General features: G+C 41.9%; 1 protein-coding gene across 1 annotated transcript in view; it reads right to left on the reverse strand.

Moving 5' to 3' along the window:
- Positions 1 to 485: 485 nt before the first annotated feature.
- The window catches only part of PCNX2 (pecanex 2), a 151371-nt gene continuing 137395 nt past the window's right edge, over positions 486 to 14461 (reverse strand). The window contains exons 29-34 of the mRNA XM_083856391.1: positions 13669 to 13813; positions 12446 to 12676; positions 11842 to 12116; positions 10661 to 10848; positions 4567 to 5015; positions 486 to 2521 (exon numbers count right to left, since the gene is read on the reverse strand). Coding sequence (XP_083712517.1) covers positions 2348 to 2521; positions 4567 to 5015; positions 10661 to 10848; positions 11842 to 12116; positions 12446 to 12676; positions 13669 to 13813 — 1462 coding nt within the window. The 3' untranslated portion in view covers positions 486 to 2347. The remainder of the gene's footprint in view (positions 2522 to 4566; positions 5016 to 10660; positions 10849 to 11841; positions 12117 to 12445; positions 12677 to 13668; positions 13814 to 14461) is intronic.

The raw sequence follows: 14461 nt of genomic DNA on the forward strand, positions 1-14461 counted from the left end.
GTTTCTGGCAGCCATCCTGTGCAGCAGGCATCTGGACTTCATAGCACAGCTGCTCTCCCCAAGGAATTATGCTCCAAGGGACAGTGACTTGGACTAAGTCAGGAATTGTGAGGCAGCTGCATTATTTTAGGATGCAATACCAGAGGCTGTGGAGATGGTGGAGTCTTGCAGAGGGTGTGGTGCTGGGGGAAGGTGCTGTCACTGGGCCTCAGTCCATGATAAGCAAACACAGTGGTTGCCACTGAAGGGATTTGTGCAGTCATTCTCCAGTCTGGTTTAGTATGCTTGAGCTGGATCCACAGAATAATTTAGGTTGATTGGGACTACTAGAATGACTTACTTTTCATGGAAATTGATTCAAACTTGAAGATGTGAAAATTGGATACCTAAGTGATGCTAGGTGAATATGGGGAAGTTCTTGATGCTTTCCAGAGCCACCTGTTTGTGCTGCCTCCATGCAGGAAGACAAAGCTGTGATGGTTTATTCTGTGGAGTGCCATGCAAAAGCCTCCAAGGCAGAAATGGGGCTGCTGGCTATTAGTAGGAGCATACACAGGTAGCCTCCATCCTTCATTTGTAATGAAGCACTTCATAAACTGTGTGGGGGGACAAGAGTCATCATCTGCTAGAACTGGTCAGAAGGCAGCAGCTGAATTCAGTTTCCTCTTCCACATCTCACCTGGATACCAGAGACAGTAGGGTCTGAACTGCACTGATGACCATGTGTCTAGAGGCTGTATATGAATACTCTGCTTTTGTCTTTGTGAACCTGAGCAGAATTTTTCCAAGATTGTGCTAAGCATTATTAATAATCAGCTCATCAAGATCCAAAGTGAACTAAAAAAGAATAGGTTTCTTAATTTTGCAAGGCAGAAAGCAAGTGAAAACAATTGCAAATAGAAGACCCAGAAACTGCTGCTGCACAAAACATACTTGGATCATTTTATTTTCACTCAGTCTTAGTTCTACTACTCAGATCAGAAGTGTGGCACAGTAGGAAGCTCAGAATGCAACTGAGTATTGCCTAACAGTAATGAGACTTAGCTATAGCATCTCTTGTTAAATCTTGTTAATTGGGACAAAGCCTGGCTGCACATCATTGTGTTGAGATTTAGAAACAATCTATGGTAGTTACAGTAAAGAGGAACAGCAAGACACTGATAGCTGCAATTTTTTTAATTGGAAAAAAACCACACATGTATTTGTTTAGACTCTCTAGTAGAGGAAGGATTTGTTGTAGCCTTTTGGGTTTCAAAGTAGTCATGCATTCCTGTAAATCAGTATTCCCCAAACCTTGTGAAGGCATGGCCTCCCTTTTTGTGTCATCTGTCTTTATTGGCAGCAGCTCAGTTTTTTCTGGAGGAGGGAAATCAGAAGGCTTTGTAATTACTGGCTACAAGTGTCTATGGACAGTGAGCTGTGTCCAGTAATTAAAGGTATTCAGCTGTTCCCTTCTGAACACAAACACTTGCAGTCAGTAAGTACAGCCTGCTTTGCACTTTTCTGTTCTTGAGGAGGATTCCCCATGGCCCCTTTGCAACTTCTAAGGGTACTGTTGCTTGGAATTTGAGAAATGCTGCTGTAAACCAAACAGGAGCACGAGATAATACCTAATTTAGGCAAAGCTGCTTTGCAAATAAGGTGTACCATATGCTTTGAAGACTTTCCATGCACTGAATACTTTCTTTTCTTACACTTTTGTTAATTGTTGTAGCATGGCTCGTTCACACAGTATTTCAGTATGGCTGCATGCAGTATATCAGTCTGAGATGCTGTGTTGCTATTCAGCATTAGCACCTGCATAACACATCAAAGAAAAATGAGATTTGCTGTTGGAAAAAAAAAATCAGATTTAGCTCTAATGTTACAGGACACTGTACTGTCCTTTTATGTATTCATTGCTTCTGTTCTTAGTTGCCTTTTGCTATATGTTAGATACCAAATTTCAGTTAGTTTGCATGCAATCAGCTGTTTAGTTATGGCAGGAAAGAGATGTCTTTTGTGTGCTTTTCACTGAGTTGTATTAATATTTCCTACTGTATTCGTTTGTGATTCTAACCATTCCAGGGAAGGAACGTTGAATAGGTTGTATTCATTGTTCTAGGATTTACAAGAACCTGAGATGAAGTGGCACTGTGTATTTTTTGGGATATCTTCCACCCCTACCCATACCAAGGCCATTAGCTGAAGAACATCTGCCCTGTAATATTCTTGTGTAGAAGTTAGAAAAATAAACATTTGAAGGTTGCTTATTATATTTGAAAGAACCTAAACCTATGTGCAGCTTTCTGACCTAACTCTGTATTTAATGCTAAGAAGCGTGTGACCCTTGTGCTAGGAAAGCTCCTTACTGCTCCTCAGACAGGCTCTGCTGAGAAGCCGTGTCTTCCAGGGCCATATCTTCTTGGCTGGCCCTTCTGCACTCCAGGTTACGACTCATGAATAGGGCATGGGCCGGACCCGCCTCCCACTGGGGTCTTGGTTCCGCAGCATCTGTTGCTTCACAGGTCTCAGTGACTTGCTGGAAAGTAAGAAAGAAAAAGTCAACTAGTTTAGGAAATTTCTAAGTAGCACTTCAGCTATTTTTTTGAAGTGACAGGTGAAAAAAGTTTAAAAATTGACGTAGGGATGTCATTCTGTGAAACTCCATGGGATTCTTAACATGCATTATTCACAAGGGAGTTCTGAAGAGGTACTTGTCACACTTTGTGTAACGCATAAATTTGGAAGGAAAAGCAGACCAGGAGCTGCAGGTTTAGTACCACAGATGTACATGTATAGAGAACTGTAAAAGAATTTGGATTGAAAAGGACTTCTGGAGGTCATCCAGTCCAAACTGCTGCTTCAAGCAGGGCTGACTTCTAAGTTGTTAAATTGGGTTGCTCTGGAGCTTGCTTCATACACCAAATTTTAAATCCAACTTACAAAGAAACCTTTTCATTAAAACTGGAATGCAATTATCAGTCTGAAAATGTTAAGCACAGTGCTGCCCCACTGTAAGGAGTCCATTAAGATAAAAGCATTCCAGATCTTTGCTGTGTGAACGTTGAAATGAAACGCTTCCTCTTTACTGCTTTCAATCAAACAGGCACCTGGACACTGAGCAGTCACCTTGGCCAGGATTCACCTCATCTAAATTTCACCATGTGGTCTTGGTGTGTCATTTAGGCTACCCATGGTTGGCAGAGAGATGCAAATGTCCCAGGGGGAATTTCCTCCTAATAGCTCCAAGGATGAAGTGGATGAAGGCCTCTTCACTGAAAGCAGAAGCCTCAACAACCTACTGAGACATCATGCCCAAATTTTAGATGGCTGAGAGTTGGACAAAGTGAATCCTATCATTAGTACTCAGTATTGCAGACTGGCTGAACTCTTGTGAATTAGGCCATAAACTGGGAGTTGGAATTGTGCCTTCTCATTGGATATATTCAGCTGTATGAATAGAAATATTAATGCCTGTTACAGTAACAAAGCAGGATTGGACCCAGATGGGTGACATTCAGTTGGCTCCTGTTGAAGTTCATGGTGAAACTCTAGGGAACTCTACCACACGTGGTATTTTTGTGTTGAGGGCAAAATACACACAGGCCAAGGAGCTTTTCTCACTTGAGGTTTGGAGAACTCTTTGGAAACTAGGGAAGTTATACACAATTCAGAAGGACAGTAACAGAAAAGTGCTAGGGACTTATATCCAGTCTTCCCCTGTCACAGGTTTGGTTTCCATTTTGACAGGTCAAATGCAAAAGTCTGTCTAATTATGTTATCTAATTGCAGTCACTCCTTATTTCTAGTCCATCTTCTCATGTTTCTGCTTTCTGGTGCTGAGATCAATTTTCAAACCTCAGGACAGCAATGGATGGCAACCAAATTAAATAAATACACTTAAGTAAACTGTAAAACCATAACTTTACAATGTGAATTGAATTTTTCAGGGAAGATAGGAATAAAACTGTGAGTATATTGGGAAGAAGGCTGGAAGTATGTAGTGTTTTGCTGTTAGAAAATGCTTAATCACAGGGCATGTTGGTTTCCTTTGGTAAATATTTCATACAGGTTCCTTTGACTAACTTTCAGCAACAAGGTTTCAGGTCTTAGATTGAATTTCTAGTCAGAGAGAGGGACAGAAGAAATGCACTATTGAGGGGAAACCATTCTTTTTCCTACAGATAAAATAATTTTAAGTCCTGCATAGGACTTGCAGCAGGCAAGGAAGCAGTATTTAATCTGCTATGATGGTACTCATCATCTGGGCTGCAGAAAATGGAGATGTAAGTCCCTGTTTTGAGTGAAAGGAAGAGTGATTTTGCCCTAGTTTGCAATTTCAGGTATGTGTGTAACAACCCCCCCATTAGTTACTCACACTCTCAGAGACACACTAATAATAAACAGTCTCATTGTGATGCAGCAAATCCCCAAAAAATACCAAAATACCAACAATTTTGGAAAAAAACTGTTTTCTGACCACTGAGAAGGAAGAAGCCCAGTGGTGGTGAGGACAGTTAAGAACCAGAGAGGTGAGCAGAAGGGGCCTCACACTCAGTAGTGCTGTTTGGGCTTCAGCCTTACCCGAGCTGCCTGGCTTGCTGCTCTGGCAGACGGCCCCATGGCGATGTTCATGCTGCTGGATGACTGCGTGTCGCTCGTGTTGCCTCCGTCCGCAGCCGAGAGCCCAGAAATCACCAAAGCACTTGAAAAACTTCTCTTGCCGAACAGTAGGCTGAGAGTGGAGCTGGTGGAGGAGGCCAGGCTGGACCTGAGCATTGCTGCAGCCCGGTCCTGCACAGTCAGCTGGCCAGCAACAGGAACAGCAGGGGACTGAGAAAACACAGATGTTGCCGAGTTGTGGAATGACAGCTGACTACTAGAAAGCCTTTGGGCAATTTCGTGGGCAGATGTAGATGTTTGGATGAAAGGCTGGCGGCTTTCTACAATTGGTCCAGAGTGACTTGAAGCAGGGGGCCTTTGGTTTAAAGCAGTGTGTGCCTGGACAGACTGACTCCTGGGTTTTCTCCTGCCTTCAAAAGAAAGATTAATATATTTAAGTCAGTGGCATTCTGATGAACTCCATGCTATTGACAGTGTCCCATGTGTACATTATTACTGTTGGCATATGACCACTGGTTTTATTAGCATAAGAACTCCTAAACCTATGAATCTTTGTGCATTTTCTGTGTAGTGTTTTCCACTACAGGTGTTCTGAGTTTTGGTCAAAATAGCTCTATAGGTTGTGCACTGAGTCAAAAGACAGGGAAATGAGAAGAGACAAGCAAAGCACTCCAATCACAGGCTCACAGCTGTTCTGCTATGTACAGTTTAATCAGCCCAGTGAATGATTGAGCGTAGTGTTGCTGTAACTCTGCTCCCCTTTGACAACCACACTAATGGAATGTTGAATATCCACCTTAAATGGCTTTGTATAATTAAATGCAACAATGAAACCAGAAACCTGTAAGTTAAGACAATGGCACATCTAAAATAATTATTCCTGCATATGAGGAGAGATAATTTGGACATTCAGCCTAGTGGAAGAATGCAGCATTCAAGCCACAAGGAAGTTTTTAAGACTAATAGTAAACTCTTGAGTTCCAAGAGAGACATTCACAGTACATCACAGACTTGAAAACATGTGAATGCTTTTAGGTAGAGTATACTATTGGAGGTCTGAATGAGACCCACATAAGGCTCTTGCCCCTTGCTGGGAAGCATCTCAATGCAGCCACTGCTGGATAAAGAAAGCAAATTAGATAAGCTGTTCTGACAGCCCTAGACAAATCCTTCCTGAACAAATACATCCCCTTATTTAACATTTACATCAACACCTTCTGTCATTCAAGCCAACAATTTCTGTGTTTCTTATGCTTGTGCATTTAAATAGCCATGGCATGAAAAATAAATCATAAAATACCGGCCAGTGAACTCAGCAGAGGCCTGCTTGTACCCAGGCATTCTGCCATGGGTTGGTGGGTGCCACAGGCCCCAGCAGAGTTCACTGTTTCTGTAGATAGCCTCTAACCCAGGCTTACACAGCAAATACCCAGTCATGATAGTGCCTGCTTTTTTTTTTTTTTTTTTTTTTTTTTTTTTTTTTTTTTTTTTTTTTTTTTCTCTCCAGGAAACTCCAAACATTAACACAAGCTGGCATTTTGGTTTCCTAGCTATAGCTGTGGGGTGGGGAGTTGATGCCAGGAAATCTGTTGAGAACCATCAACACAGAAACTAGTTTTTCTGGCAGGCATTTCCAGGCTGTTGGTAATTTTTTTCTTTTTTTTTTTTGCTTTGGTTTTCCCCAATACCTGAACTCCTCCAAATACTGAAATTTTGCTGGCATAAAGGAATATAAATCTAATATTATCTTCTAAAAACATGACTACTGAATTCATGCAGGTTCCAGCAATGCAAAATTTCATATCCAAGTCATTTACATTATATGGCTGAAACATGCTGTTTTACGTCCACAGACCTGCTTTCCAGAGGCTGGTATCATTATCCCCATTTTTCAAATGCTGAAGCAAAGAGAATCTAGGTAACTTGGCACAAAGTCAGATGAGCAGAGCTGGGCTACAGCCTAACTGGAGCTCACTAAAACCTAGTTGGTTTGGCAAGTACTGGACACTTTCACACCTCATTTATAATGTATCTTTAGCTCTACTTTTATACTCCAAACAATAAAAAAATAACTTTCCTAAGAAATAAGATCCCCAGGATCTCTGCTGAAGAATGATGCAACAGACGGCTCTTGGAAGCTCCTGGACAACGCTCTCAGGCAGAGGATGTGATTCTTGAGGTGGTCTTTGCAGAGCCAAGAGTTGGACTTGGATGGTCCTTTCAGGTCCTCTCCAGCTCAGGATATTCTGTGATTCCATAGCCCCTGTGTACTGCTCTGCCAGTGTCCTGTATCCTCCCCGTGCTGTGATGGGTGCCAGGCCTGGCTGCCGTGTCTGCGGCTGTGCACACACACGTCTGGCCCCCACGGGGATGCAGTTTCTTCAAACCCTGGGGTTCTGCTTAAGTGCTTTGGTTTCTACATCTGATGGTTATTTCAATAGCTCACCTTTCTTAAATAAAAAGAAAGGACTGGAATTGAGAACAGAGGGGCTGTGGTGTGTTAGTTTGTGCTGTGGCTAATGTGGCCAAACATCTGTGATTTAAATTGCGAAGCTGACCCCTGTCCAAAAGTATCCTATATTCATCCCAAATGCAGTGGTTGGAGCACTGGGCAGGAGACCACCCGCATCTACACCTAAAAACTTTGTCCCTGAAAACACATAGAAAAACAAAGACTGTTCTATAAACTGCATCATGAAATAAGGACACTTTGGGGGAGAACCCCACATGTTTCCAGTGCTCCTGATTTTGATCACACTTTTCTATAGGGCTTTCACTGCATTTTGCAGACTCAGTGGTACCAAGCTGCAAAATGCAATATGAAATATGAAGAAGTTAAATGCACTTGATGCACAGATTATGAATCTAGAAGGCATTACTATGATTACCTAGTCTGCTGTCCTATATAGCATGGGCCATAGAACTTCCCAGAATTAACTCCTGTGTGGTTTTATTAATTGCTACTGTGATTTTTAAAAATAAATCCAGCATCTCCAGTCATGGAGAATCCACCTTAACCCTTAGTCTCTTGTTTCACTACTTACTTACTCTCTCGATATTAAAAATGTTCTCTTGATTTCAAATCTGAATTTTAGTTTTGTTACATCCAAGTCTGCTCAGACCAATGGTCTTTGCTCACCTTTCATTGCCCAGGTAAATACTTACAGACGACAATCAAAGCATCTCTTACAATACCAACTGCTTGAAAGTGCTTTATCTTTCAATACAGGATGTATTTACCAGAATTCTGATCCTTTTTTGGCTCTTCTTTGAAGTGCTTCCAAACTAAAAATGTCCTTAAATTAGGGCACTAGGACTGTACATGGCAGGACAACAATATGATTTTTAACAGGCATAGCATAAGTTCTTTTCCAGTGCTGTAATATTGCCTTAAAGTCCTGATACATATTGAAGATCGAACAGAGCTTGTTTTTTAACCAGCTCTCTTAAAACCCTTCTTGAATGAGTCATTTGGCTTTGCTCAATTAAGCATATAGCTTTGATAGCCACTCTTTCATGTTCTTTGTAGCTGCTAGGATGGAAGGAACTGTTTCATGATCAGATCATAGAAATAGATTACCTGTGTTTTTTCCCAATATAAACCAGACATTTCTTTTCTCAATTCTACATATTGCATATTGGCAACTCTGCCTTTCTATAGAGTGACAGATCAAGACCACTGCTAGGATTTCTTTTGCTTCTAAATATTCTTTAAAAATAAACAGCCATAAGCCCACTTTTATCTTTTTGTCCCTCATGACCCTAGCCAAAAAATTCTTCTTGTTTCATTTTCCACAGTATCTCAGGAGCAAATACAGATTTCCATTTGCTACCATTTCCTTGCATTTGTTGTGCATGTTTTCATTTTATCAAAAGCCAGGTTGCTTTTCTTACCCAAGTGTGACTTTCTCTCTTGATTATGGTTTTCTGGGCACCCAATCAATATCTTCTTTTAAACAAGTCACAATTAACTTACTTTATCGTATGGTATGCTCAGGATCATTATATCACAATTAAGTTTGCTACTCTGATTACTGTTGTGTCAAATTATGAGTATGCACATGAGGATTCCTCTAACACTAGACATAATTAAAAGCTGCAGTTGTTTTATTCTTACAATGTGATTTATATTCAGGGCAAGATTTATTCCAGTCCTGCCCATTATCTTTAATGATAGGTCAAAATGATCTAACAGGAAACAAGTGTCAAACCCATCAAGTTCTCTACTTTAATTTACATAATAATACCACAAACTTGTTGAAATGTAGAGTTAATTTGCTTTAAATTACAAGTCCTGATCCCACAGTGAAAGATCTCACAGTGACCCATTACCAAACTTAGAATCATGGAATGATTTGGGTTGGAAGGGACCAACTTGTCTAGTTCCAAGCTCCCTGCTGTGGACAGGGACACTGTTACTAGATTAAGTTGCTCAAAGCCCCATCCAGCCAAGCCTTGAATACTTGCAGGAATGGGGCATCTACAGCTTCTCTGAACAATATGTCCCAGTGCCTCACTGCCCTCACAGTAGAGATTTTTTTCCCAATATCCAATTAAACCCCTAAACCCTCTTTCAGTTTGAAGCCATTCCCCCTTGTTCACTCCATGTTCTTGTAAAAAGTCACTTTCCATCTTGTGAACTCTCTTCAGGTACTGGAAAGTTGCAATTAGGTCACCCCAAAGCCTTCTCTTCTCCAGGCTGAACAAACCCAATTCTCTTTGCCTTTCCTCATATATAATCTCTATATGTGTATATATAAATCTATATATGTAATACAGTAACCCTTCTCTGGACCTGCTCCAACAACTTGATGTCCTTCTGTGCTGGGACCCCAGAGCTGGATGCAGCACTGCAGCTGAGGTCTCACCAGAGCAGAGGGACAGAATCCCCTCCCTGGACCTGCTGCCCACACTGCTTTGGACGTAGCCCAGGACATGTTTGGTTTCTGGCCTGTGAGTGCACATGGATGGGTCATGTCCAGCCTCTCATCCACCAGCATCCCCAAGTCCTTTTCCACAGAGCTGCTTTGGATCCGTTCATCCCCAGCCTGTGTTGATTCTGGGGATTCCTCTGACAGAGGTGCAGCACCTTGCACCAACTGCATGGGATTCCCATGGGCTCATTTCTTGAGCTTGTGCAAGTACCTCTGGATGGCATCCCATCCTTCAGGTGTGTCAGCTGCACCACTTCGCCCAGTGTCATCTGCAAAGTTGCTGAGGGTGTACTTGATCCCTTGGTCTATGTCTCTGATGAAGATATTAAATAACAGTTGTCCCAGTATGGAACCCCAAGGGACACCATTTGTCACTGATGTCCATCAGGACTCTGAACCGTTGACCACTACCCTCTGGATGTGACTGTCCAAACCATTATTCTTATCTGTATTACTTAACATACATTTCCAATGTAAAGGCCACTAGTTCTACCTTGTGAACATGTCTGAAGCACTTCTGAATCCATAATTTGAGAAGGGCTCAGCTGTTAGTTGACAGAATGATTGGCAATATTTAATTTTCTCTTGGTAACTGCTATATAGACAAAAGAAGCTATTTTCCATTTGTTTGTTCTCCACATGCGCTGATGAGCAGCCAAACCAATTCCTCAAATAAATTGTCACAGTCCTTCCAAGATAATTAAGATTTTTGCATGCTTTCAATCTGCTGTTCCCAGTCAAAAGTAAGCAGAGGTTCACCATGGTACAGGCTCCCTGCACGGCATGTGTACATTCCCTCCCATCTGCATTCCTCATTCTGGCATTCTTAGTGTCACCTGCTAGGTGGAAGTGTGTAGTGTTTTGCTGCTAGCAAAAATTACCCATAATGGACTTTGACAGTGGAACCTTTGGTGAACTACTTTTGTGTTACATCCTCCCAGTAAATACCTGGAACAATATCAGGAAGCCGTCTCCTGTATGTTCTTGGTTATTAGAAGAGACAAACTGCACTCTCTTTCTAAAATAAGTTTTCCCCCGGATTTGAAGACTCCCCAAAAGCATCTGCCCAGGTGTCCCCCAGGAGAAGACTCCAAAGAAAGGCAAGTAAATTGTGCACATACCTGCCCGCTGGTGGACCTCTTGAGATGAAGTTTGCAGCTGAGGGGTTCCATCCCTGGTGGGCTGTGAGCTACTGCTCTGGCTTGAATTCCCTGTGGAATTGTTGCTAGATGAAGACCCCCCTCCACTATCCACCTCTTCAACATTGCCTCTGTCGTGATGAGCTGCTGCATGGCAGTCCTTTCGCATTCTGTTTGCAGACACACACACAGAGTCAGCCACTTGTTACACGTGAAAATTTGTGTCACCAGTGTTAGGTGCCCTCAAAGAGTTCTCTCTCACACCACTGCAAGTCTTCTGACATTTTAGGAGATGGCAAAGATGATGGTGTGATAAGCTTACTTGGAACAAAACTGTTTATGACACAAGCCAATTGTATATGACCCTTGTCTGCATTTTGTGGCTTTGGAACCCTGAAATACCTTAGGGCCCTTTATCTAATGTTGCAGTGGTCTCTCAAGATTAACTGCTGCATGAGGTAACCAAGTAGCAAAGAGGAATGGGCTGGAGAGAGCTCAGAGGGATGGGCTGCACAGTGGGAAACTAGCATCTTAAGTAATTAGATATAATATCGGCATTTTAACATAGGCTTGGTATGCGAGCTGGCTCCCATCATGTCTCCATGGTGCCCTGCCTCTCCTCAGCTACAGTGGCAACTGGGCAGGGAATGAGGCAATTACTGCTGTGTGAAAAGTGCAAGTAGGAATGGGAGAGGCAGTGTCAGGTAGTGATCATGCACAGCTAGGGGAAATTAGGCAGTTTTGGTGAATAGCAACTACATTTTTAGGTGTGCTTTGGTCAAGAACAACAACTTGGGGATGAATATCTAACTGCTGAAGCTTTAGAGCATAACTCAACAAAATCTACCAGCACGTTTACTCATGTTCAGAGTTACAGAAAAGATACCCTTTTTTCAATGGCATAAAGAGTAAAATTCTGTGGAATAAGGGAAGTGTCTATAGTGCTGTGTGATTTGAATGGATCTTGTTGAACATATAGAAAGCTTTGTCATGAATGAGGGTTTTCTTTCAGTTCTATTTGCAGCACTATTTTGTTATATTCTGAGTTACTTGCAATTAATTCTTTTTTCTGACAGACAACAATACAGAATTACTCTCTTTTAACAGAAAATACAGTGAAACTGCAGGGTCTCTTATCAGCATAGCAAAAATTTAACACTTACCTTAACCACTTGGATTTGAACCACTTTTTAATGTTGTCCAAACTGACAGGTCCCCCCCAAATGTTCCTCAGTTGGCTGTGTGTCCCAAGGTACGAGGTGGTTAAGGGGGAAACATACATTGGATATCCCAGTGGCTGATCACATGAAGAATTAATTAAGTTCCGTAACACCTGTTTATTGTTCTGGATGCTTCCTCTCTCCGGGTTACGATTGCGTAAGAAAATCAGTTCCTGCTGCTGGCCAGCCCAAAGCCCTCTGACACACTCCTTGTTGACCTGCAGGTGGGTTAAAAACATGCAGATCAAGATGCAGAACTGCAGGAGCTAAGTAGAACGGCAGTGGCTGAGTGTGCAAACACATCACGTCTTTGCACCAAGAGCTTTTTTATGAACTTTTGCAGCTACTCTCTGGTAAAGCCTGGAATGTTATTTCACAGACACAAATGTGGGTGGCAAAATGGAAGTCAACTGAAGAGAGCTCTTTTGGCCTCCAGTCCCTACTTTAAAAACTACAATTAACTTCTCCTTTTGGCCACATTACTAAGAAATAGTACTAGTTACCACAGCCCTCAATTACTGCAATATTAGAAAGATGGCATATGTACCTTGATCACCTTGAAGCTCAAGTAGCTTTTGTGGAGCATGATAACTTTATATTCATCTGCTCCTTCATCTACCACGTGTCTCAGAGTGAGCAGCTCCTCCCGGTTGGACAGGACTGCACTGCGCCAGGCTGGGTCCCCCTCGTGACAAATCACAACCTTTTCCTCAAAGGATTGGATCGCCTCGTACAGGACTGCGGGGTCCTCGTACTCATCTGGGCATGTGAACTGGTCCTGGTCATGCAGGAAAAAGCATTGAAGAGGTCAGGTACCTTTGTGAAAACACAAAAACTATTGACAGTAAACAAAGTACGGGCTTCCAAACAGCTGCGAGCTGGCCCCTTCCAAGTGACTTGACACTTGATAAAATGTCTTCTGGGAGGTTCATTTAACAGTAACATAGAAAGGTACAATTTTGGTTTTATTGTAACCTGTTCTGATCTTACAACTACACTGGACAAAGACACTTGGAGAATGCCACCTTATCCTTTTTTTTTTTTTTTTTTTTAATGAAGTGTGAAACTATGGGAGACAGAGCTTTTGGGGAAGTTGGAGAGAGATATCACCTAGGGCAGTCCACAGTTCTTGTGGAAATTCTTCTTTTTATTCACAAAACCCCACCAACAATAGCACAAACTGGGAATCCATCAGCAAACACCACAACACTGAAACTTCATCCAGCAGCACCATGGCCAGTGATAACATCATAAAATTATTGTGTAAAAGAATCAGATACAAATTCACAGCAGTTCAATAACATCTAGAACAATTATAAATATCATTCACAATAAAAGCATATGATACTAAACCATAATGTGCCAAGAACAAAATTAACTCTAAGCTATACAGGGCCTGACCTGAAATTAGCAGTGAAATCAGCATAATCAATGTATTTCCTTTCAATCTAGAAACCACCTTTATAGTATCCATGCAAGTAAAATACGACAAGATTTTCTGATTTCTTTTGATGAAAAATGCAGGGTCAAGGTCTGCAAAGTGGTTTTAAATGGGCAGCTTGGGTTCAGAAAAGAAAATCAAGTGAATGCAAAATAAATAAATGCCGAACTCTTCCATCTTGGTGAAGGACGTTTCTTAGAATAAAGTGGCAAGTACTCCATTTGCCTCTTTTTTTCCCCTTTGTACAGTTGCTAAGGTATCCTGTGTTTTCCTAAGAAAACAGACACAATAATAAATGCTAAAAATAAATACATAAATAAATACCCTACCTGGTGTAGCTTCAGAGACATTCGGATTGCTGGGGCAACCACCTTATGCAACAGATCCATGTCTGCAAACACCCACTCATCTTTTGCTGCTATCCGAAAGTCTCCTTTAAAAAGTGCATGGAGCCCATAAAGAAAAGAGTCCAAGCTGTAAGAGAAAGGCAGCAGTCACTGCCAGAAGTCATTCCCGTCTCTCCAAGCCAGATCTGTCAGCCTCCAACCTCCTGCTGACCTGTGCGGTGGCTGGGGACCCTCTGGCCCAGGGCAAAGTGCGCCTGCAGTGGGTGTAAAGCAGGGTCACCTCATGTTTCTCTAACAAAAAAAAAAACAAACATCCCTTGGGAGAGGCAGTTTTCCTTCTGCATGCTCTGTAAATGACTGGCCATGAGATGAATGGGGCACCCGGAATGAAGGATGTCCTTGTAAGTGAAAAATAATAATAGAAAAAAATACTTTCAGGAAATCTAAGACCTTTCTCATGACATTCAAACCTAAATGTGAACATTAAAGCAGAGGTACTGAGAATACTAAATTTCAGAACTGTTCAGCAAACCAGGTGAGAGCAAGAATCAACCAACAGGTGCTTCCTACTGAAACAATATGCCCTAAAGCAAATACACACTGGGTTTCTTTTTTCTACTGTAAGAAACTAGATGTAGGCAGTTCTGCCTGGCCTTGCGTGATGGTTTACCTGGACCCGAGATATAAGCACAAGGTAAAAGCTACAAAATCAGGTAGTGGTTAGATGATGATTGCACGAGGGCTTTGTGAAGAGAAACAATCAACCTTAGCTCCG

Source organism: Zosterops lateralis (genome assembly GCF_965231275.1).
Source record: "Zosterops lateralis genome assembly, chromosome: 3".
Taxonomy (NCBI): domain Eukaryota; kingdom Metazoa; phylum Chordata; class Aves; order Passeriformes; family Zosteropidae; genus Zosterops; species Zosterops lateralis.